Source organism: Mrakia frigida (assembly GCF_051309035.1).
Source record: "Mrakia frigida strain ATCC 22029 unplaced genomic scaffold BDY24scaffold_37, whole genome shotgun sequence".
Lineage (NCBI taxonomy): Eukaryota > Fungi > Basidiomycota > Tremellomycetes > Cystofilobasidiales > Mrakiaceae > Mrakia > Mrakia frigida.
The window spans coordinates 29,124-48,092 of record NW_027481244.1 but is presented as its reverse complement, the minus strand read 5'-3'; the positions used below and the strand labels follow the sequence as shown (position 1 = coordinate 48,092).

Here is an 18,969-nt window from a genome sequence, read left to right as displayed (position 1 = left end):
AGAATCTATGGAGGGAGGACTGGGTAGAGGGAGAGAGAGAAAGATACAAGTGGGAGGGAGAAAGAAAAACAGACATAGGTTTCGAGGGAGGAGATGTATTGGATTGGGTTGGGTCGTACTACTACATAAAGGGAGAAAAGAGAGAGAGAGAGAGACGCGTTCGGTTCTCAAACCCTCGACCCTCCTCCTCCTCCTCCTCCTCCGTCCTTGAGGTCGTCCAGCGATCTAACCCAACAACCCCACCAGACTCAGGTCAGTCCAGACTCCCTCGAACACCGAACAGAGAAAGGTAGCGACTCACCCCCGTTCGTCCTCCTCCTCCACGCCATCAGGTCGACTCTCCGCCACCCTCGACGCAATCCTCTTGCTCTCCTCCTCCCCTCGGTTGTACATCCACGTCGCTCCCAGCACCATCACCCCTCCCAACACGAACCCAGGCGTGGTCACGTAGCCGAAGATAACCACTCCTGCTACGAAGGCGATGAGGACGGAGAGACTCGTCTGCGAAACAAACGAACGAACGAGAAACGAAGACGAGAACGAGAGTCAGTTCGTTCGTTCGTTCGAACGAAGAGAGGGAGAAGAAAAGAAGCGAACGACACTCACAGCAAACCCCTTCAGAATGTTATCCGCAAACTTGATCACCAGCGCCGTCAACAACCCCCCTAGGACCTGAATCAGAATCGTCGCCCACGTCCACCCGTTGAAGTTGGTGAAGAAGTGCATCTCCGTCCCTCCTCCTGCTCCTCCTCCTCCGTACGAGATCGAGCTCCCAGCTCGTCTGGGACTCGAATGATCGTGGAACAGCACCGGTAGGAGTGCCGGAGGCAACGAAAACAACGAGAGTTGAACGTTCCTGATCCACAGATCCGTCGACGACCCTTTCAACACCTTCTCGAACCAGACTCCTGCGAGCCCGCTGGTGAAGCAGGCTGCTAGGATGGCGAAGAAGCCTTTGACGGGGTTGCCTCCTGTTGATGGGGAGGACGAAGAGGACGAGGAGGAGGAGGTCTGTTGGAGTTGAACGACTCCTACGCCTAGACCGAGGAGGGCGAGAGCGATCCATTGGGAGCGGATGAGACGTTTGTTGAGGAGGAGGACCGAGAAGGCTGCTGTCGTGAGGATTTTCATCTGGGAGAGGACGGCGAAGGATCCTACTTGGAGGTTGGAGGAAGCGAGGTAGATGAGGTTGTTTTGGATGACGTCTAGAACGAACGACCGAAGGGAAGAGAGAGGTGAGCTTGAAGAAGGAGGACGAGGAGAAGAGAGTTGAAAGCTCACAAGCCACGGCTGGAACGAGGAGAGGCAGAGCGTTTCTCGAAAAGACGGAGGTGAGGAGGATCGAGTAGGGTTGAAGGGTGAGGAGAAGGTGAAGGTTGTGGTTCCCTGCTGTCGTCGACCAGGGAGGGGAGGAGGGTCGTCCAGCTTGATTCGTCGGAGGAGGAAGGAGGACGTCGAACTTGGTTTCGCTGTTGAAGATGGACGACGACGAAGACGAAGACGACGACGATGCTGATCCTCCTCTCGTGGGTATGGTTTGCAAGACTCCGTAGAGAGCGACGAGGAGGGAGATGAATCCCTTGAGAAGCTCGCAGACGAGAACGGCCGTGGCTGCTGAGTAGCGTTGGTCCGGTTTCGAGGAGACCAGGGACCAGTGCATGATGATTCCGAGGGACGCATTCTGGATGGTCAAGGTAACCAGGCTGTATAACAAAGAAAAGAGAGTAAAGGAGAGTGAGCTCGGAGTCTCTGAACAAAGAGGAGGAGAAGGAAGAGGGAAGGAAGGTTGAGCTCACGAAATCCACTTGAGTTGAAACCCAAACAGAGTAGGCACCGACGACATCTCGACGATCCAGAAAGTGAGGAGGAAGCGAAGGGGAGAAGGGAGAGAAGAGAACGGTCGAGGGAGGGAGAAGAGAAGTCTATGGCTCAAGAGAGAAGGGTGTCGTCGTTGGAGAGAGAACGGGAGACGTGAAGGAGGTGTGCGAGACAAACAGAGTTTGGGTCCGGAAGAAGAAAAGGGTTAAACAGAAAATCTTCACTTTCTGATTGAGAGGAGTGCAGCTTTTCTTCGCCTGAGTACTCGAAATGGTTCTTGCGTTGCTTCGAAAGGCTCTGCTACAAGCGGAAGCAGAAGCGGGGAGGAAAGCGTTGAGCTCGTTCGTTGTGAGTTCTTGACGTCCATCTTCTCCCTTCTCCCTCCTTTCTCTTCCCGCTCTCAAGCTCCTCAGGATGACTTCGGACGTAAGCTCTTTGTCTGCTCTTCACATCGAACTCATCTTCACGCGTCGAGGCGGCTTTCTACGTCGTGGTCGAAGCAAACAATCGAGCTGACCTCCTCTCTTCCTCCTCCTCCTCCTCTCTTCCATCCCATCAAGCTCTCCACTTCCCTCTCTCTCCTTTCGACTTCGATCCACATCCCAGACGACGTCTTCCTCGACATCTTTCGAGTCTGCTCCCCTCGAACCCTCGCCGTCTGCACTCAGGTCTCCCACAGGTTCCTCTCCCTCGCGTCCTCGTTCCTTTACAGGTCGGTCGAGATCGAGTCGAGAGCTCAGCTCTGGGCTCTCTTCGAAAGAGTGAGTATCTGCATTCCCGCTCGCTAGTTCCTTCAGATGAAGCTGACCTCTCCTCTTTTTTTTCCGATTCTTCGAGCAGGCCAACTCCGTCAGAGTGGGAGGGAAAAAAGTCGGCGTCGTTCCGCCTTCCATCGAACCTTTTCTCGCCCTGGAACAGATCCACTCCTTCCGCCTTCTAGACTCCTCCTCCAGTCTCACAGGATCACACATCCCTCGAAGTCGATTTCTACTCTACCTCGCCCCTCGCCTCTCCTCAGGGAGCTCGCCATCGAGACCTCGTGCTTCCTCCAGCAGAATCTCATGAACGGTACCTCCCTCTTCGCCGCTCTCGTCCCACAACACCTTATTCTCTTCCGAAATGGGAAGTCGTGTCAAAGCGAGAGTCTCGAGTTCATTGCACACTTCATAGGGAAGCTCGAACAGCTTACCCTCGTCGGTCAGACCGGAATCGAGCCCTGGCGGTACTTCCGCGTCGGGGAGGGTGAGAACCGACTCCGCTACGTTCTTCGAGGTCGAGACCAGGAGAAGAGGTTGATCAGGGTTCAGGTCAGAGCGGATTCGGTGGTGGAAGGAGGAGTGAGGACGAGGGAAGTGGAGGTCGGTGCGGTTCGTCTGATTTTTCTCCTTTCTTTCGATGAATCGCAGCTGTCTACTCGACGGGTTTGGGAGATGAGACTTCAAAACCTGAACCTCTCGAGATCGAAAGCCCTCGCCTTCGATCCATCGTCGTCTCGCAGAGGAGAACGATAGGGAGAGGGGAGAAGGACGCTAGTGCGACGCGTCGCTCGGACGCTTTGCGTCTTCCCTTCCCTCCCTAGGCTACTCCCCATCTTCTAGAACATTCCCATCCCCAATCATTGATAGCTCGGTTTCGCATCTCTTCGTTGATCCTTCACGGGATGTTCGGTGTTCTCGCTCGACAAGGACGAGGCGTGCAGTCGATCCTCTTTTTTTGACCCCCTTCCATCTTTTATCTGCCTTTCCGCTCTCTCTCTGTCTTCCCTCCTCTTTCCTCCTCGTAGTAAGCTGGCACATACACTCCAACTCTCTTTCTCCTACCCTTCTGCTTCGCCATCCACTTTCACCCTCTCTCCCTCTCATCAGCTCTCCTCTCTTCATCGTCTTCATCTTCAGCATCAAGTTCATTCTTCGATCTAAAGAACTGATCTCGGCTCCTCATCGTAACTTGTTGAGAAGGTTCTCTCCGAAGAATCAGCTGCATGACCCGTCGTCGTCGTCGTTCGGAACTGCGTCGGTTGGATTCAGAGGGAGAGCGTTCTTAGATCGATTGTTTCTTGATCTCTTCCTTCTCTCGGTTCTTTTGGGGAGGGGTCTTACAGGGTGGGATACAAAGTAGCGTGGAGACGAGCGCTGATCTTGACGTCCTTGGGGGGGAGGTCGCTTGCTCGATGAGAGCTTTCATGGACAGAGCTTGGGAGAGAGAAGAGATGCTGCTTTGCCTTCCCCCCTCTCCCTCTCCGTCTTCACCGCTTTGGAAAGAAGGTAGTTCGAGAGACTCACTCTCTCGGGTGATCTGGTGAGCTGCGAAGAACAACGCAAAAAGAGAGCGCATGCATCGAGAACGCGTCGTAGAAAGCAGGTCGGAAATGGAAACTGGCTCCCGTTTCACCCAGCCTCCGCCTCCGCCTCCCTGTTACGAAGATCCGACGTGATTGAGAAGGGGTCCCGCTTGGGCCGTCTCAAGATAAGCTTTAGAGTCGCCGATTGAGCTTCGCGGTTCCCACCTCGCGATTCCTCTCAACGTCCCAGGATCTGGTTTCGTCTCCTTCCCCGGCTATCTCGATTTCGATTTGTGTAGATGTCTTGGGTCTTTCAGTCTGTCGAGGACCAAGCGAGAGCGAGAGGAGAGGGAGAGACCAGTTGGGCACGCGTCGAGAACAGGAGAGGGATAGACGGAGTTCGTTCTTTCATTTTCCTTTTATGAGCTGATTTCACTGCTTGACCTGCCCTTCTTCTTCTGATCGCCCAGAATCGCTCCTCTTGATCACTTCCCAAGCTTCCTGTCTCGGATATGCAAGCTCAGGTCTGTTCTCTTCGAAGGTTTCGCCCAAGCCTGCAGCGCCCCTTCTTATTCCCTCGTCAGTTCTACAAACCGATCGCGTGAGTTCCTTCTGCAACGACAAAAGAACGTCACGTCGGGTCCCGACAGTTCTTCTAGGTTTTCTCCTCCAAGGCTTCTCCCCTTGTTCGGTCCCTGTTTTCTCCTTGCTCGGCAGGGGTCTCATCAAAAAAACGAGGGTTCATCAACGCTCTGACGAGGTCGATGAGTTCTGCTTTCTGATGGAAACAGCTTTGAGAGTCAAACCACCACTCCCCCTTTCCATCGCTTCCCTTGATACCCTCTCTCTACCCTCCAGTCAAGGACCTATGTACTTCACGAAAGATCTTCGTCAAGCTACTCTCGGAAAGGATCGTCGTTCAGTCTCGAGAGGCCTCGCCGGCGCCTTCCCCTCCTCCCTCTCGTCCTCCTCTTACACAGGCTCAAACAGTCATCAACCTTCCTCCTACCTACGTTGTTCCACCTTCGACGGGGACTTCAACACCAAATCGAACCTTGATCCTTTGGCTTCGACTCGCTCGTCGTCGTCGTCGTCGTCGGAAGCTCAACTCGTCGTCAGAATCCAACCTTCGTCGTTTCAAGAGGATGAGGCTTTACAGAGCGACAGCGACCTCAGCCTCGTCGGATCAGGGGGAGATGAGTTCAACGGTTTCTTCAGCCCCTTGGACTTCGACGAACCCAGGTCGACTCTTCCCTCCCTCTCTCCGTCGTCCCTCCCTCGCTCTTCCCTCCCTCACTCATCAGCACCCTCAACTCTACCTATTCCCTCTCCCCTTTTACTTCAATCCTTCGATTCAACTCGTCCCGTCAACTGGAACTCGTCGGAGTGGGACTCTCTCAACCCTTTCGCCAACGAAGGTCTTCCAAAGGACAAGAACGACGCTCTGGGGAAGCCGACTGCAGGGTTTGCTATCATCAAATCTTCGGAAGAGATCAGAACATTGAAGGTGAGCTTTGTTTTCGTCCAACTGTTCTTTCTCTGCCTTCGAGTTCCCTTGCTTTCGCGTCGGACGGCGCGTTTCGTCGTCGTCGTCGCTTCTAGTCCCATCTCAAAAGCTGACCTTCTACTCTTCCTTTCTTGTGTAACCTGCAGGCCTGCCAAGCTTGTAAAGCTAGGAAGTCGAAGGTGAGTTGACCTTCCGAGACGGCAGAACGACTCTCGAAGTTAGGACGCGTTGAGGGAACCTGACAGCAAACGACATCGCCGCTCAGGCTCCTTTCCGTTAACTGACTCTGTTCCTCTCTTTAACAACAGTGCGATGGAAAGTCTTCCTGCATTCGATGCGAGAACAAAGGAATCCCTTGTGTTTACGTCGCTCGGTCGCCTCGGGTTCGAGGAAAACAAACCCGTCGTGCCTCCTCCTCCTCCCTCCTTTCGCCTCCCCTCTTCTCCCATAGTCTCGATCATCGACGGTCCTCGGCCTCTTCGAGCTTCATCCAAAAGCCAGAACCGGGGATCAGTCGTTCAAGGAGAAGGGTTTCGGACGGGAGTCGTTGGGGGCGGGAAGGTCAATTGGGGGACGAGGGAGAGAGCTCGCTTGTGCTGGGAGACGACGAGTCTGAGAGAAGAGAGGTCAAGCCGTTTGAATTCCGTCTGGACGAAGGAGGATGTCATCGTCGTCGTCAACGACCCTCTACGGACCCTTCGCAACCTTCTCTCGCCGCCGTCGCGGTTCCCTTCGGATCTTCCCTCTCGGTTCCTCCCGCTCACGAGCACTACCACCAGTCCTACCAATCTTCCTTCATCTCACCTGGATCCCACTACGACCAGCACATACAACCTCCTCATCCTCTTCAACAACCTCACCTCTTCGTCGCCGTCGCCCCCCAACCTCCCTACTCTCACCCGTCGCACTTTCATCCATCGGAGGATCGATCCCACTCCCTCACTCCCGATTACTCTCCTCTTTCCATCCCTTCGTCTCTCGACCCTCAGGATCTCACCCATCCCCTCGAACCTCACTCCCTCCTCTTCGGAGAATCCGACGCGTCTTTCGACCTCGACTTCCAACAACTCCCCTCCCACCTTTTCCCCCACCACTGCAACGAGCCTCTTGCCCAATCTCACTCAGCCTACCATCGCTTCGACGACCGGCCCTCCTTCCCCAGCGGTTGGTTTCCCTCTTCAAACTCCAGTCTGGAAGCTTGTCCTCGACCCGTTCTCTTCGGCGGCGGGTCTTCAATGGCGAATTACAGGACGTCGGCTCAGCAGGTTTGGGGTCAGGGAAGCTGGGAAGAGTGTTGAGATGTCTGTAGCATAGGTGAGTTCTATCTTTGACGGGGATGTGCAAGAGATCAAGGAGAGGGCGATGAACTGACGCGACTCGTCGCAACGTCTTCTTCCTCTTTTACTCAGGTCCATCTACCTGCCCGACCCGATACTGTATTGCTAGATTTTCGATCTGTCTCACCTTGTTGTGTTTTCTCTATTTTCTCGCCTATGAGCCCGTCCTCTGCCTGCCGTACCATCATCTCGTCTTGTTTTCTCTTTTTCGCTTTCGCTTCGCTACAAATCTCAGGACTTTACTCGTTCACATCTCTACGTTAGCTTACGCTTATACACGCTTTTCTATACTAGCCTATCATCTATCGAGTCTCCGACCATGGCTCTCACGTCTTCTGGGGAAAGGGAACAAGAAGAGATCAGATCGCCCTCGTATCCGTTCCAACTGCTCCTCGCCCCCTCCCCCTTCTCTGTTTCACTCACTTCTGCTCGGATATCAATGAAGTAATACACTAATCAAATCGGGCCAACTCCAAACCTCCCATCCCTTATCATTTCCTTCACCCTCTTCACCGTCTCCCCAACTGTTGAACCCATCGACGTCGACCGCAACACCATCGCGTCCCTCCTCCCCTCGTACGATTCCAGGACGAGGTTGACTTGATCTCGGATGTAGCTTAAAGGAGGTTGGAGGTCTTGTACGGAAGGGTCGAGGGAGTTCTGATCAAAGCAAACCGAAGGAAGGAAGGCAAAGACGCGTCGAGAAGTCAGCGTTTGCGTCTCTCCTCCTTCGGTAAAAGATAGAGTACAAGCTCACCTCCACTCCCCACTCTACACACCCCCAAAACTCTTCCCATCCCCACCCCGAATCCATCTTCACCAGTTCCTGAACCTCTCGAACCCATTCGGCTTCCCACTTCTCGAGCCCAGCCTCCCCAGCCCTGACGTTCTCCTCGCCTCCCTTCGCTTCCGACCTTCCACCGACTCGTTCCCGCTCATACTGAACAACAAGCATCTCCCTGACGTCCTCGATGGACTCCTCGCACGCCTCGATATCGTCCACGAGAGCCTGAAAGACGCGAAGAAGCGAGGTCGAGTTGAGCCAGTTGTGGTTGATGGAGAGGATCGGTTGAGTAGGTGAGGATGAGGAAGGGAGGTTCTCAACTTGATCTGAAGAAGGGCGGAAAGGAAGGGAGATAGAAGGACGGGTCAGGACAGAGAGAGAAGGAAAGAATGAGACAGCGTCGAGACGAGGGATTCACGATACCATCCTCCCGGAACGAAGATCGTCTCCCCTTCCTCCTGAATCACCACCACCGCTTTCTTCCTCGCTTCCTCCCACCCCCTGAACACCGATTTGTCCACCTCTCTCACGTCCGAGATGAGCTGCGAGCGCGGTAAGTCGGGGAAGCGACGGAGGAGATGTGAGTGGGAGGGAGGGAAGAGAGTCCAGCGTTTCCGTCCCAGGAGGTTGGTGGAGAAGCTGTTGGAAGAGTAGACGTCTCGGTGGAGGTGGGTGGTGGTGTTGGGAGAGCCGAGGTACTGGGGACAAAGGAAAGAAGGGGGGGAGCGAAAGCGTGTGAGCGGGTTGGCGACGCGTCGAAAACGAACCGCACCTCGAACGGAGAACGAAGCGAAAGCGAAGGAAAAGGACTGGACTCACAACAAACTTGAAGTCATCTTCTAAACCCTTAGTTCGGCACCACCCATTCAACCAGTCATCCCTAAACACCCCTGGAGTCTCGTAGAACTCCTTCTCTCCCTCCCTCTCGTTCTGCAGCGCAAGATGCCAATCCTTCACGTACAACCCTTTACCCTCCTTCTTCCCATCCTCCCATAGTCCCAGAACCTCCTCTAATCTCCTCTCCTCGCACACTGTAGCAGCTTCTCCCTCTTCTCGCTCGAGCGGCGTCGACGGGCGATGGACCGAAACGAGGTTGGACGAGCCTTGAAGGGCGAGGAGGTGAGGAGCGTTGATGCTTCGAGGGGAATGTGGGAGGAGGAAGGAAGAAAAGCAAGGCCAGGAGGAGGTGAGTTGGCGGGAGAAGAGGCAGGGAGTGTTGGGGAGGAGATGGTTGAGCTGCGAGAAAGAGAAGCGGAGGAGAAGGAGGGTGAGCGGGGAAAGTAGGACGAGTTGGAAGAATAACAGGGAGACGAACGAGGAAGTCTTGGTAGGAGAAGGGGTAGGAGAGATAGGGGAGAGACTGAGGTTGACAATCCATGCTGATGGTTCGAGTAGAGCGTCGAAGGGACGAGGGAGAAGGGAGGGAGGGAGGAGGGTGAGCTTCGTCGTTTGGTTTCGTTTGGCTCCTATGTCGTCTTGATCGTTGGGTTGAGTTGCTGTTATAAGTCTCCGAGCGTAATTTCTTCTCTGTTCGGCTATCCGATCTTCGACAAGGTAGAGAACCGGGAGTTGCGATGGTGGTCGTTAGAGGAAACTCGAAGGGAGCTCGAGCTCATCCAAATCCTCCCTTCCCTCCTCTCTCCTCTCTTCCTGCGAACAACAAGCACAAAAAAACAGAGTCCATGGCTCTAATCTATACAACAAAGGCAAAAGTCCAAGTAACCAAGAAAAAGTCCGTCGTTCAAGAAAAAAAAAGCGAAAAGCGTCCAGCGTCCGAGCTCGCTCCGATGTCCTCCTCTCCTCCCTCCCTTCAAACCATCACTCCCCCCCCCCCGCCCTCCTCCTTCCCAATCCCTATGCGACGCTCTCCCCAACCCCCCAACCCCCTCCGTCCTTCCTAAACACCGGACTCGGAAGCAAATGGAACTCGAACTGGCTCGCTTCGATGGGTCCTCGTCCGACGGAGAGCGACGAGGAAGTTGAACTGGATCCGAGGGAAGAGGTTCTCGATAACCCCGACGCCGACGAGCTCTTGGCGGTAGAAGTTGAAGGGATGGGAGGAGAGATGTGCATGCTGAAGGGGGAGGGACGGTGGTGAGGGTGAGAGTGGTGTTGAGCTTGAACGTCCTTCCTCCATCCTGCGATTTTGATGCTTCCTGCTCCTCCTACAGCTTCGTTCGAAGTAGAGTCGTTGAAGGATGAAGGCCATCTTCCCTTGAGAAGTAGACTAGGGGGAACCGGTCCTCCTCCTGCTCCTCCTCCTGTGGAACCGCCAGCGCTCCCTTCGAGGGAGGAGGAGAGAGAAACCACCGAGTTGGTCAACGAGGGTCGTCTCCCCGTCGCCGTTGCTCCTCCTCGTAGAGTTGAGTTGACGGGAGAAGATGGAGAGGAAGTTCTAGTAGAAGAAGGTAAGAACTTCCCTGCTGTAGTCATGGTCGTTTGACGACGAAGGAGGAGGGGAGGTCGAGGTCGTTGGGCGAGGTGGGCTGAAGAGCGGTGGTCGAAAGGGAATCCGTTGTTGCTGTTGCTGGTAGGAGAGGGTGTAGGAAGAGGTGAAGTTGCGGATTGGTGGTTGGGGTTGGAAGTGGTGGAGGGTCCGAGAGTGAGTGCTCGAAAGGAAGGCAGCGTAGGCGAGGAGGAGCAACGAGGGATCGGAGAGGGTCGTCGAGGAGGAGCGTGTTGCGTCTGTTGTTGCTGAGGACCGAACGAGAGGGAAGATCCTCCTGGAGAGCGAGGGGAACGAGGTGGACGAGCGAGGTTCATGGGTGTCGAAGGGATGGAGAGTTGAGGAGGAAAGGAGTGTGGGAGGGCGACGCGGAGGGCCTGCCTTGAGAGTCGATCAAAGGGAAGAAGAAGAGGAGGAGCAAGAGAAGGAAAAGAGTGTGTGGTGGTTGGTGAAAGGGATCTAGAGTCGAGCTGTTGGTTGAGTGTTTACGTCGTCCTCGGGCCTTAATTCAGGGTGAGCTTTGGAAAGGGGGAAGGTCGAGGACCGACGGCAAGGGGTTCGTTCAGCTTCAGCCCTTCTCAGCCCTCTCCTGCTCATAAATCTCTACTTTCCTTCACTAACGTTCTCTCTTGTTTTTCTTTTTTGACTTTCGAAGGCAGTGAAAAGGTCCAGCCTGAGAGATGGTGAAATCGGATCTCGGCAGGTCCGCTAAAGTTCGTTTCGATTCTCGTTCCTGGCGCGTCCCTCTCCTAATTCACCTCTTCTTCGCTTCCCTTCCAACTCCCTCCCTCTCCCTCGAACCAGGAAGGCAGTACCGATGCTGGCTAGCACCCTTTTCTACCTCGTTGCTTTGCTCTCGAGCACTGCAGCAGTAGGAGCACTTCCTGCGGTACGAAGACGCGACGAACTGGAAACCGCGTCGTCGATCATGAAGTCAGTTGCAAACAACTTCCCTCCCTCCTCCTGCTTCCCCTTCTTTCTCCTTCCACGAAGCCGATCTTCCACTCTTCTATTCCCTTCTCGCAGCACTTCCAACCCTGCCCTTGCCTTCCTCGAAGCAGCTATCGTCGTCGTCCCTCTCAACGGCAACGACAATTATCCTCCAGCTCAACGTTCCCACCTTCTCCTTCGACCTAGCCTCACTCCGACCTCTCCCCTTCTCGACCTCGTCGGTGCAGCTGGTTCCCTGCCTACCAACTCCCTTCCCAACGAACTATTTCCTCTCTCTCTCGAATCAGTCGCGCCAACCCTCTTCTTCAGCCTCGCTCTCCCTCCGAAACCAACGCCGACATCGTCTTCCCCTCCCACCGCTTCGCCCAATCAACAACAGCAACAAGATGAGGAGGAGGAGCCTACGACGACGAGGGATGGAGTGATCGCTTCGAGTTTGGTGGGAGCCATAGTAGCCGTTGGGTTGGTTGGGGTGGTGTGGTGTTTGGTGAGGGCGAAGCTGCAGAGGAAGAGCAAGTTTAGGAGGGAGAAAGAGGAAGAGCGAAAGGATGGCGGGAGTGAGCTTGGGGAGACGGGGTGGGAGGAGAAGGGAGGGGAGGCGGAGGTTTTGGAAGGACTGGAGAAGCACAGAGAGGAGAATGAGAGGGACGGGATGGAGGTTCGACTCGGATTCGTTGTGAGTTTCACTTCGTCGTTCCTTTCTCTCCCTCTCTCCTTTTCCTCTCTCAAACTAAAACCATCTTCATCTCCTCTTCCTTTCTCAGTCCCACTCTTCTCCCAGCATCTTCAGCGCTCCTCTAGTTCCCTCCACCACTCTGGATACGGCCTCGTCCAGCTCTCGCTCCCTCTCCCTTTCCCTCCCTCTCTCCCTCGCACCCCGACCAGCTTCCTCCCGCTCTTCCTTCTGCCGCTCAACCCACCTTATCTCACCACACTCCTCTTGCAACCGCCCATTCAGCAACCAGCCCTCCTCGAACCGCTCAATCTCAATCCGACGCAGGCAACGAACGAAATCGAACAACAACCGCGTCGACGGGGTTCACCATCGATTCGTACTACACCAGTCCAGTGATCTCGCCTGCTTTTGGGACAGAGAGGTGCGATGGGAGGGGAGGGAGGTCGCCGGCGTTGAGTAACAGTGACATGGGGGTCGCGTTGTGAGGGTGAGTTGAGGGTAGAGGGAGGGGGTGCGTGGGACACGGGACGAGACGAGGGAGAAGAGTTTTGCTGATTGAAGGCTGTTCTTGTTTCTTTCGCTGAAGTACCAGATGCCCGGAGCTTCATCTTCTTCTTCTCTCTTTTGAGTCTCTTTCGTGCTTGCCTTGCCCTTTCTCTCGTCTTGCTTTCGGTCACGTCGCGTCCCCTCCTCTCCTCCCACCCATCGTTTCGTAGCTTACGCCCACCCACTCTCCCTCTTGCTCGTTTTATATACTCCTCTCTGTAATCCGTCTGTACCTTCACACTCATTTTTACGAAACTCGTTCCCTTCTTTCAATCGAACGAAACTGAGAGACGACGCGACGCGGTCTTTCCCTTTCGCCCCGCGGTGGGGATGGGAACGTCGATAGTCCCTGTGCGATGGGGAACGAAGTATCAAATGCGTTAAAGGTCGTAGATCAGAAGCGGAGAAAGCAAGTAGGACGGAGAAAAACTGAACAACGAAACAAACGGGAGCCCGACGGGAAGGTGACGTGACTATAGCGAAAGACGAGAAACTTATCAACAAGCACATCTCGTCTAATCCCCGGAGATCTCTAACGGACCAATCTTCTCCTACTTCCTCCTATCCTTGAACGTCTCCGCAACCCCTCTTCCCTTCCTCAAATCCTCCTCGCAAAGCGCGTCGATCATCCTCCTCTCCTCTGCTCCCTGGATTACCGCTTCGACGAGTTCCTTGGGAACGACGACGACTCCATCGATATCTGCGAGAAGATAGTCTCCTGAGTTGATGGTCATGGTGGGGATGTCGTCCGAGGAAGAGGAAGAAAGGTCGAGATGAGGGAGAGGAAGGGTGATGGGTTCGTTGAGGAGGGAAGGCCGAGTGAAGGGTGCTTGAGGGAGGGTCGAGTGGTCATAGGCGTAGACCTGCGTAGGAGAATAATCCGAGTTCGATCAGTTTCTGGTAGAATCTCGGAATGGAAAAAGAGAAAGAGCGGGAGGAGTCGCGACTCGAGGAGATGGAGAGGCTTGATTCGCTCACCGGAAAACCTTCCTTCCGGTGCTCCTCGAGATCTCTAACTCTCCCCAAGACTACAACACCCTTCACGCCTCTTCCCTTAGCTCCTAAAGTCATCAACCCTCCCCAAGAAGAGCTCTTCGCTCCCTGAGGAGAGGAGATCAAGATGATCGACCCAGAGGGAGAAGCATCGACAAAGTGCTGGGAAGGACGTGGAAAGGTGGAGTCGGAGAAGGGGACCATGGTTACAGGGAAGATGGGACCGAAGAGGGGAGGAGAGGAGGGGGTCGAGAAGCATTGGAGGTCTACGAGGAGGAGGAGGAGGGGAGAAGATGAAGGGAGGGAGAGTGTGAGCTCGGACGAGATGGATCGGAGATGGAGGAAGACGAGGAAGAAGAGCTGTACCGGGAATATATCCTCCGCTCTTAACGTTGAGCTTGAGAAGAGCGTCTGAGATCTCGCAGGTGGTAAATTTGTCCATGTCGAGACGGTGAAAGTTGAAGGGGAAAGAAGGAAGGAAGGACAACCTTCGAGCTTGGGGCTTCGAACCTCGGGCGACTCTTCCTCTTCCCCGTCCTCCCTCCAAAGCATTGCCCCGCAGTTTTTCCTCTTACCAGCCACGAGCCAGCCCCCAAGAGTATTTCTGGTCGGTAGCAAAGAGTTGAGGCGTCTTTCATATCGCAAAGGTCAAAAGAGTTTGAGGCGACTCGTCGAGCTTTCCCCTTTTCCTTCTCTCCCACCGACGACCATCATCTCTTCTTTCCCTCCCTTCTTTTCTCTTCTTCTTTCCACATCATGTCCACCGTCGTAGGCGCAGTCATCATTACCCGTCACGGAGATCGTCAAGGCTTCTACGTGAGTCCAGACGAAGCAGTCAAAGAGAGGGAGGGAAGGAGATAACGAGCTCACCTTCTTTTTGCTTTCCTCCCTTCTGTCTTGGTTCCCTCCTTCTCTCCCTCCTTGATCTTCCCCCTCCAGCAAAGCCCTACTTCTTATACAGCTTCGGACACAGCCATCACTCCTCTGGGAGAAGTTCAGGAGTACCAATCAGGGCAGGCCCTTCAGCAACGTTACTTGAACTCCAGCTCGTCCACCTATATCCAAGGAATCAGCTGGCCTCTCCCCAAACTTGCCCAACTCGATGTGCGAGCTGAGTGAGTCTTGCAGTCCTTCCTCTTGCTCTCCGAGCCTGTTCTTCTGCCGTCTATCTCTCTATTCAACTGCTGAGCTGATCCGTACTTTTGCCTCGCCCCCTTGCCTCCCCTCCCTCCACTTTCCGCCCCTTCTCACTTTCCTCCTCGCCTTCTTTACGCGTCTGTTCCATCCCGATACAGCTCTTCTGAGGGACAGGTGAGTTCTCTCCTCGTCTTGTCGGCTCTTTTGAAAAGCTTTCTTTGTCGAACCTTCGGAACTGATCCGTCTCTCTCTCCTCGCCGCGTCCTCCGTCTTCTTCTTTCCTTCGCGACCATAAAGGTCATCGTCAACTCGGCTACAGCTTTTATGCAGTGCGTACCAGTCTCTACATGCTCTCTTCTGAGACGAAGGATGGAACCTGGAGAGACGAGGGGTATTTCGCTGCTGACGCTTCTCTCTCCTCTTCCTTCCGTTCTTCGTTTCCGTTTCCGTTTCCTTTCCTTTCGCAGAGGGATGTGGCCCGCCAACGTCTACTCCAACAACACGCTCGCCAACGGAACTACCATTACCTCGCCTTTGGGAGGGTTCCTTTACGTTCCCGTCGAGGTTTGTTCCCGTCTTCAAGCTCCGGAAGAATGGACGAGACGCGTCGAGCTGACTTCCCGCTCCCTCCTTCGACTCGATTAGACCGTCGAGGCTTCCGAGGACATCTCGCTCGAGGGTTACACCGACTGTCCTGCTTTCACCGCTAACACCAAGGCTGTTTGTGAGTGCCTCAATCTTCTGCTCTCGCTCTTCGGTCGTCTGCGACTGACTCGTACCCTCTTCCCTCGTGTTGTCTCTCGCCCCTCAGACGCCTCCGAGGCCTTCAAGGCTCGGGGAGATATCGCTGAGGATTTCCTTGCTGTAGGCTGAGCTCATTAACCTCGCTCTTCCCATCCTCGATCGAGCCCTGACCTTTACCCTCCTCTCGTGCTCTCGCCAGTCTCTCGCTCCTATCGTCAACCGAAACATCTCCTTCGAAAACATGTGGAACATCTTCGACTACATGAACGTCGAGTGTGAGCTTGCCTTCTCTGCACTCTTATTTTCTCTCGAGCCTCTTGTCGACGCGTCTCGTCTCGAAGACTGACGCCCTGCTCTCGCCTCCTCCTTCGCTCTCAGACATCCACGACGCCGATTTCTACAACAGTACCTCTCTCGCCACGATGCAACAGGCCCGAGATCTCGCCAACTACCACGAGCATGCCGTTTTCACCGACCCTGAGCTCGACGGAATCGGAAACATCGCTTTCCACACTCTTCTCGGACCGATCCTAGACGGATTCGAGCGAATCGAGAACACCACCGTGGGACTCAAGATGATGTACTTGGGATGTGCCTACAAGCCCTTCCTTTCGCTCTTCAACATGACTGAGGTCTCGAACCCCAACATCGTCGATTGTTCGTCTCTCTTCCTGGCGTTCCCTTCGCTCTTTCGGCAATCTCCTTCGCTGACCTTCCCTCTCATTTTTCTCCTCTTCTCCCACAGATGCTTCCGTCGCCGTTCTCGAGGTTCACAACTCCACCGCTGGGGACTTGACGTTGAAGCTGGCTTTGTGAGTTTCTCTGTCTCTTCCCTTCGTCGAGTCTTGTGCAAACGAGTACTCATCCCTTCCCTTCTCCACCTCTTTCTCGTATTCTACAGCCGAAACGGAAGTTCCACCACCACCGACGGATCTGACCTCGTCGCTACTCCGATGTGGGGAGAGGACGACGGGACGTCGCTCGAAGACTTCCGAACCAAACTTTCCCCATACGCTATCACGGATCTCGGCGTTCGTCCTTCCTCCGCCGTTCTCGACCTTATGAGCTTGTCTGACTCTTCTTTTTGTTCGTTCCTTCTGCAGGTCTGGTGCAACAAGTGCGAGAACAAGGTCTCTCGAGGATGTGATCTGATCGAGATCGCCAACGCGTCAACTCGAACTGCCGACGTCACCTCGACCACTGGTGCTCAAAGAACCTCTCCACTCGTCGCTGGAGTCATTGGAGCAATCATCGCTTTCGGTACGTCTATCCTCCCTCCTCTTCCCGTCCCGTCGACTCCCTTTTCGTCGCGACGGCGTTGACCTCGACCCATTCCTTTGTTTCCTCTGTCGCTTCTTCAGTTATCGCTGCCATCGCTTTCCTGCTGATGGAGCTTTGGAGGAACAAGAAGGCTCGAAGAGGAGGAATCCTTGGAGACTCGAAGCGACGACAAGGAACTAATGACGGAGAGAGCGTGAGCTTCGCCTTTCTTTCGCTTCGTTCCCGAAGAACGCTGACCCCTCGTCCTTCTTCTTCCTTTCCCGCTGTTATGCAGTCCCACGAGCTCCGGTCTACTCGTTCCAACGCCAGCAGCGCCGCTCCTATCGACGCAAAGGCTACCCACCAGGCTTGATTCTTTCACCCTGTCCCTCCACTCCGTTTTCAACCTTAGATATTCTTCTCGTTCACTTTGGGCTATACACTTTTCTTTTCCTCATGTTGGTCATTGGTCTCTTCTTCTCTCTCTCTTTCTCTATCTTGTATCTAGACGACCTTTTGACGACTCTCTCTTTCTCTCGACGATGAACCGTTCCAACTCGACGACCCCTTCGGTTCCTCTCGAAAGGCTTTGAGCTCTGAACCGAAGCTGTATCTATTTAGGCTACCGGCAACTTCTGATCTTCCTTCGTTCCAGCTCCCATCCCTTCCTCAGCAGCCTTCTTGAGCGCTTCCGTCTCAGCTTGAGTTCGAAGTCGACCGTGCTCAGCTCGTTCCTTCCTCTCGCTGAATCGATCCGAGAGCATCCTGATCAGAGAGAGAAGAGAAGTTGTCAGTACTGAATCGATTCGTCGTGTGGAGGAGGGATCAAGAAGTAGAGACGAACTCTGAGTGAGGATCGAGAAGACAGGTCACTCGAACCAGTTCTTCAGCGACATCGACGACTCGCTCTCGGTTCGACGAGGGGAGCATTCGACCTCCCGGGGTGAAAGCCGTCCAAGCCTAAAGAGGAGACGAGGAGGAAGAAAGCGAGGTAGACGTCAGCGTTCTGGATGAGACGAAAGAACACGGGAAAGACGCGTCGGGAAATGGAGCGGCGACCAACCTTCGGCAGACTGGCCTGGTTGGGAATGGTGAACATCTGAACGAGGAGTAAGAAACGGTGCAAATTCAGCCTTCTACTCGCTGATGGAAAGAAGGAATGGAAAGGAAACGAACCCTCATCTGCGAAAAGGAAACGGACCGAAAGCAAGAGGATCAGCGAGATGTCTCCTTTTTTCTTCATCTCGAGACCGAAGAAACAGACGGAGCACCCACCCATCGACCCAAGATCCTCAGCGTGTTGACGGTGTTGAAAGACTGGCTTCCTCCGTTGACTTGCGAAACGGCGAGAGTCCTACCCTGGGTTGGTCGAACGCTTCCCGTCGCCAAAGGAATCCAGTCGATCTGAGTCTTCATCACTCCAGTGATCGTTCCATGCTGCTCGGGACTGAAGAACAAAAAGGAGTGGGGGAGTTTCAGAACGAGGGAGAGTAGGATGGAAGAAGAAAACAGAGAAGACGAGGAAAGGTGCGACTCACGAAACCCAGACCTGCCCATCAGACCACTCCGAGAGAAGCCTGAGCTCTACGACCTTCGGGTTCGTGACCGAAACTTCGTCCTTCATGGGGAGACCAGATCTGAGAGAGAGAGGGGGAGAAGGAAGAGAGTCAGAGCTCGAAGCAAGCGAGAGTCGAACGAACGGCGAGGCCTCCCCTGACTTACGGATCGAAAACCCTGACATCGGCTCCCATGTGCTCGAGGAGACGAGCGTACTCGAATGCCATGAGCTTGGAGTAGGATCTGAGGAGGAGAGAAGCAAGCTAGGTTCAGCCGAGATGGCTTCTGCGGTGACGAGGAAAGGAGGGCTGAGGGAAGGGAGGAGGGCTGAGTTCCGAATCGAGCTCACCTTTCCCTCAAAGATCCGTAGAGAACGAGGAACTTGAGAGGTTGAGATCTCTGACTAGCCATCTCCTTGGCCTGAGCAAGGTCCATCGAGTCCAAGATCCATTCTGCCTCCTCTCCTTCGACGGGCGAGGAGGTCAATGGAAGTCGGTACGGATGGTAAGCCGACGAATCGTCGGGAAATTTGGTAGTCGAGTTGGACCTGACAGAGAAGGAACCAAAGAGATGATCAGTCGTGAAGCTTCTGTAGATGAGCGACGGAGGAGTTCAGGTGAAGAGGCAAAGGGAAGGGAGTAGGAGCAAAAGAGAGAAGGGGGGAGGAAGCTCACATCGTCCTTTCGGAACTCAAGGAAGAAGGGCTGAAGGAAAGGGGGAAAGCTGCTTGACGAAAGCAGAGGTTGCTGGCAGCTCTAGTTGCTGCTGTAGTGGTAGACGAAGAAGAGGCGAAGGCTGAAGCGAGAAGGAACGAGGGTCGAAGAAGGCGAGGGAGGAGGAGCATCCAGTAGTGAGTGGAGGGTGAGTACAGAGCTGGAGCAATCCAAAGTAAGCATCTCGGAGGGCAAACAACTTGGCAAAGAATGAATTGA

The 18,969-nt window shown here is 54.4% G+C and overlaps 9 protein-coding genes across 9 annotated transcripts; 4 read left to right on the top strand and 5 right to left on the bottom strand.

The window, feature by feature from the left end:
• Positions 1-203: 203 nt before the first annotated feature.
• On the bottom strand, positions 204-2,024 carry BDY24DRAFT_401082 (nucleotide-sugar transporter-domain-containing protein). Its single transcript, XM_076642045.1, has 4 exons — positions 1,797-2,024; positions 1,282-1,703; positions 607-1,205; positions 204-501 (listed from the first exon to the last, which is right to left on the bottom strand). The coding sequence occupies exons 1-4, from the start codon at positions 1,841-1,843 to the stop codon at positions 298-300; spliced, it is 1,272 nt and encodes a 423-aa protein (XP_076493167.1). The 5' UTR covers positions 1,844-2,024; the 3' UTR covers positions 204-297.
• A 140-nt stretch (positions 2,025-2,164) lies between these two features.
• BDY24DRAFT_401079 (uncharacterized protein) lies at positions 2,165-3,339 on the top strand. Its single transcript, XM_076642044.1, has 3 exons — positions 2,165-2,244; positions 2,379-2,579; positions 2,659-3,339. The coding sequence occupies exons 1-3, from the start codon at positions 2,233-2,235 to the stop codon at positions 2,881-2,883; spliced, it is 438 nt and encodes a 145-aa protein (XP_076493166.1). The 5' UTR covers positions 2,165-2,232; the 3' UTR covers positions 2,884-3,339.
• Positions 3,340-4,713: 1,374 nt separating this feature from the next.
• BDY24DRAFT_189347 (uncharacterized protein) lies at positions 4,714-7,199 on the top strand. Its single transcript, XM_076636392.1, has 4 exons — positions 4,714-5,606; positions 5,753-5,785; positions 5,915-6,920; positions 7,016-7,199. The coding sequence occupies exons 1-3, from the start codon at positions 4,881-4,883 to the stop codon at positions 6,902-6,904; spliced, it is 1,749 nt and encodes a 582-aa protein (XP_076493165.1). The 5' UTR covers positions 4,714-4,880; the 3' UTR covers positions 6,905-6,920; positions 7,016-7,199.
• Positions 7,200-7,269: 70 nt separating this feature from the next.
• On the bottom strand, positions 7,270-9,105 carry BDY24DRAFT_418319 (uncharacterized protein; the record flags this gene model as incomplete). The annotated part of the gene is made up of 6 exons (XM_076643837.1): positions 7,270-7,278; positions 7,448-7,603; positions 7,701-8,053; positions 8,146-8,425; positions 8,547-8,963; positions 9,043-9,105. The coding sequence occupies 6 exons, from the start codon at positions 9,103-9,105 to the stop codon at positions 7,270-7,272; spliced, it is 1,278 nt and encodes a 425-aa protein (XP_076493164.1).
• Positions 9,106-9,382: 277 nt separating this feature from the next.
• Positions 9,383-10,811, bottom strand: BDY24DRAFT_189342 (uncharacterized protein). Its single transcript, XM_076636391.1, has 2 exons — positions 9,675-10,811; positions 9,383-9,516 (listed from the first exon to the last, which is right to left on the bottom strand). The coding sequence occupies exons 1-2, from the start codon at positions 10,488-10,490 to the stop codon at positions 9,469-9,471; spliced, it is 864 nt and encodes a 287-aa protein (XP_076493163.1). The 5' UTR covers positions 10,491-10,811; the 3' UTR covers positions 9,383-9,468.
• Positions 10,812-11,101: 290 nt separating this feature from the next.
• Positions 11,102-12,285, top strand: BDY24DRAFT_418317 (uncharacterized protein; the record flags this gene model as incomplete). The annotated part of the gene is made up of 4 exons (XM_076643836.1): positions 11,102-11,106; positions 11,200-11,800; positions 11,889-11,924; positions 12,010-12,285. 4 exons carry the CDS (start codon positions 11,102-11,104, stop codon positions 12,283-12,285), a joined length of 918 nt encoding a protein of 305 aa, XP_076493162.1.
• A 437-nt stretch (positions 12,286-12,722) lies between these two features.
• On the bottom strand, positions 12,723-13,886 carry BDY24DRAFT_401074 (bifunctional 4-hydroxy-4-methyl-2-oxoglutarate aldolase/oxaloacetate decarboxylase). The gene is made up of 3 exons (XM_076642043.1): positions 13,706-13,886; positions 13,325-13,605; positions 12,723-13,209 (listed from the first exon to the last, which is right to left on the bottom strand). The coding sequence occupies exons 1-3, from the start codon at positions 13,779-13,781 to the stop codon at positions 12,898-12,900; spliced, it is 669 nt and encodes a 222-aa protein (XP_076493161.1). The 5' UTR covers positions 13,782-13,886; the 3' UTR covers positions 12,723-12,897.
• Positions 13,887-14,042: 156 nt separating this feature from the next.
• Positions 14,043-17,041, top strand: BDY24DRAFT_401069 (histidine phosphatase superfamily). Its single transcript, XM_076642042.1, has 13 exons — positions 14,043-14,155; positions 14,279-14,454; positions 14,635-14,650; positions 14,774-14,805; positions 14,944-15,040; positions 15,122-15,200; positions 15,288-15,340; positions 15,420-15,495; positions 15,599-15,877; positions 15,966-16,032; positions 16,122-16,251; positions 16,324-16,694; positions 16,776-17,041. Exons 1-12 carry the CDS (start codon positions 14,096-14,098, stop codon positions 16,540-16,542), a joined length of 1,284 nt encoding a protein of 427 aa, XP_076493160.1. The 5' UTR covers positions 14,043-14,095; the 3' UTR covers positions 16,543-16,694; positions 16,776-17,041.
• Positions 17,042-17,050: 9 nt separating this feature from the next.
• On the bottom strand, positions 17,051-18,589 carry BDY24DRAFT_189260 (flavoprotein-like protein). Its single transcript, XM_076636390.1, has 8 exons — positions 18,387-18,589; positions 18,203-18,280; positions 18,019-18,117; positions 17,756-17,927; positions 17,657-17,662; positions 17,544-17,579; positions 17,325-17,440; positions 17,051-17,245 (listed from the first exon to the last, which is right to left on the bottom strand). The coding sequence occupies exons 1-8, from the start codon at positions 18,470-18,472 to the stop codon at positions 17,098-17,100; spliced, it is 741 nt and encodes a 246-aa protein (XP_076493159.1). The 5' UTR covers positions 18,473-18,589; the 3' UTR covers positions 17,051-17,097.
• Between the last annotated feature and the right edge of the window lie 380 nt (positions 18,590-18,969).

What these genes read in the sequence shown, in the direction of transcription:
- BDY24DRAFT_189342 (XM_076636391.1), bottom strand. Translation starts at nt 10,490, where the DNA reads ATGAACCTCGCTCGTCCACCTCGTTCCCCTCGCTCTCCAGGAGGATCT. An exon ending in TCTCCGTCGGACGAGGACCC is followed by an intron (nt 9,517 to 9,674) that starts ATCGAAGCGAGC and finishes GGAGAGGAGGAC; the next exon opens with ATCGGAGCGAGCTCGGACGC.
- BDY24DRAFT_401079 (XM_076642044.1), top strand. An exon ending in TCTGGGCTCTCTTCGAAAGA is followed by an intron (nt 2,580 to 2,658) that starts GTGAGTATCTGC and finishes TTCTTCGAGCAG; the next exon opens with GCCAACTCCGTCAGAGTGGG.
- BDY24DRAFT_401069 (XM_076642042.1), top strand. Translation starts at nt 14,096, where the DNA reads ATGTCCACCGTCGTAGGCGCAGTCATCATTACCCGTCACGGAGATCGT. An exon ending in TCCTTTACGTTCCCGTCGAG is followed by an intron (nt 15,041 to 15,121) that starts GTTTGTTCCCGT and finishes CGACTCGATTAG; the next exon opens with ACCGTCGAGGCTTCCGAGGA. An exon ending in ACGCTATCACGGATCTCGGC is followed by an intron (nt 16,252 to 16,323) that starts GTTCGTCCTTCC and finishes TTCCTTCTGCAG; the next exon opens with GTCTGGTGCAACAAGTGCGA.
- BDY24DRAFT_189260 (XM_076636390.1), bottom strand. Translation starts at nt 18,472, where the DNA reads ATGGACCTTGCTCAGGCCAAGGAGATGGCTAGTCAGAGATCTCAACCT. An exon ending in TACGGATCTTTGAGGGAAAG is followed by an intron (nt 18,281 to 18,386) that starts GTGAGCTCGATT and finishes TCTCCTCCTCAG; the next exon opens with ATCCTACTCCAAGCTCATGG. An exon ending in GATGTCAGGGTTTTCGATCC is followed by an intron (nt 18,118 to 18,202) that starts GTAAGTCAGGGG and finishes TCTCTCTCTCAG; the next exon opens with ATCTGGTCTCCCCATGAAGG.
- BDY24DRAFT_189347 (XM_076636392.1), top strand. Translation starts at nt 4,881, where the DNA reads ATGGAAACAGCTTTGAGAGTCAAACCACCACTCCCCCTTTCCATCGCT. An exon ending in AAGAGATCAGAACATTGAAG is followed by an intron (nt 5,607 to 5,752) that starts GTGAGCTTTGTT and finishes TGTAACCTGCAG; the next exon opens with GCCTGCCAAGCTTGTAAAGC. An exon ending in GTAAAGCTAGGAAGTCGAAG is followed by an intron (nt 5,786 to 5,914) that starts GTGAGTTGACCT and finishes CTTTAACAACAG; the next exon opens with TGCGATGGAAAGTCTTCCTG.
- BDY24DRAFT_401082 (XM_076642045.1), bottom strand. Translation starts at nt 1,843, where the DNA reads ATGTCGTCGGTGCCTACTCTGTTTGGGTTTCAACTCAAGTGGATTTC. An exon ending in CCTCGTTCCAGCCGTGGCTT is followed by an intron (nt 1,206 to 1,281) that starts GTGAGCTTTCAA and finishes CGTTCGTTCTAG; the next exon opens with ACGTCATCCAAAACAACCTC. An exon ending in ACATTCTGAAGGGGTTTGCT is followed by an intron (nt 502 to 606) that starts GTGAGTGTCGTT and finishes TTTGTTTCGCAG; the next exon opens with ACGAGTCTCTCCGTCCTCAT.
- BDY24DRAFT_401074 (XM_076642043.1), bottom strand. Translation starts at nt 13,781, where the DNA reads ATGGACAAATTTACCACCTGCGAGATCTCAGACGCTCTTCTCAAGCTC. An exon ending in GAGCGGAGGATATATTCCCG is followed by an intron (nt 13,606 to 13,705) that starts GTACAGCTCTTC and finishes TCCTCCTCGTAG; the next exon opens with ACCTCCAATGCTTCTCGACC. An exon ending in ACCGGAAGGAAGGTTTTCCG is followed by an intron (nt 13,210 to 13,324) that starts GTGAGCGAATCA and finishes TCTCCTACGCAG; the next exon opens with GTCTACGCCTATGACCACTC.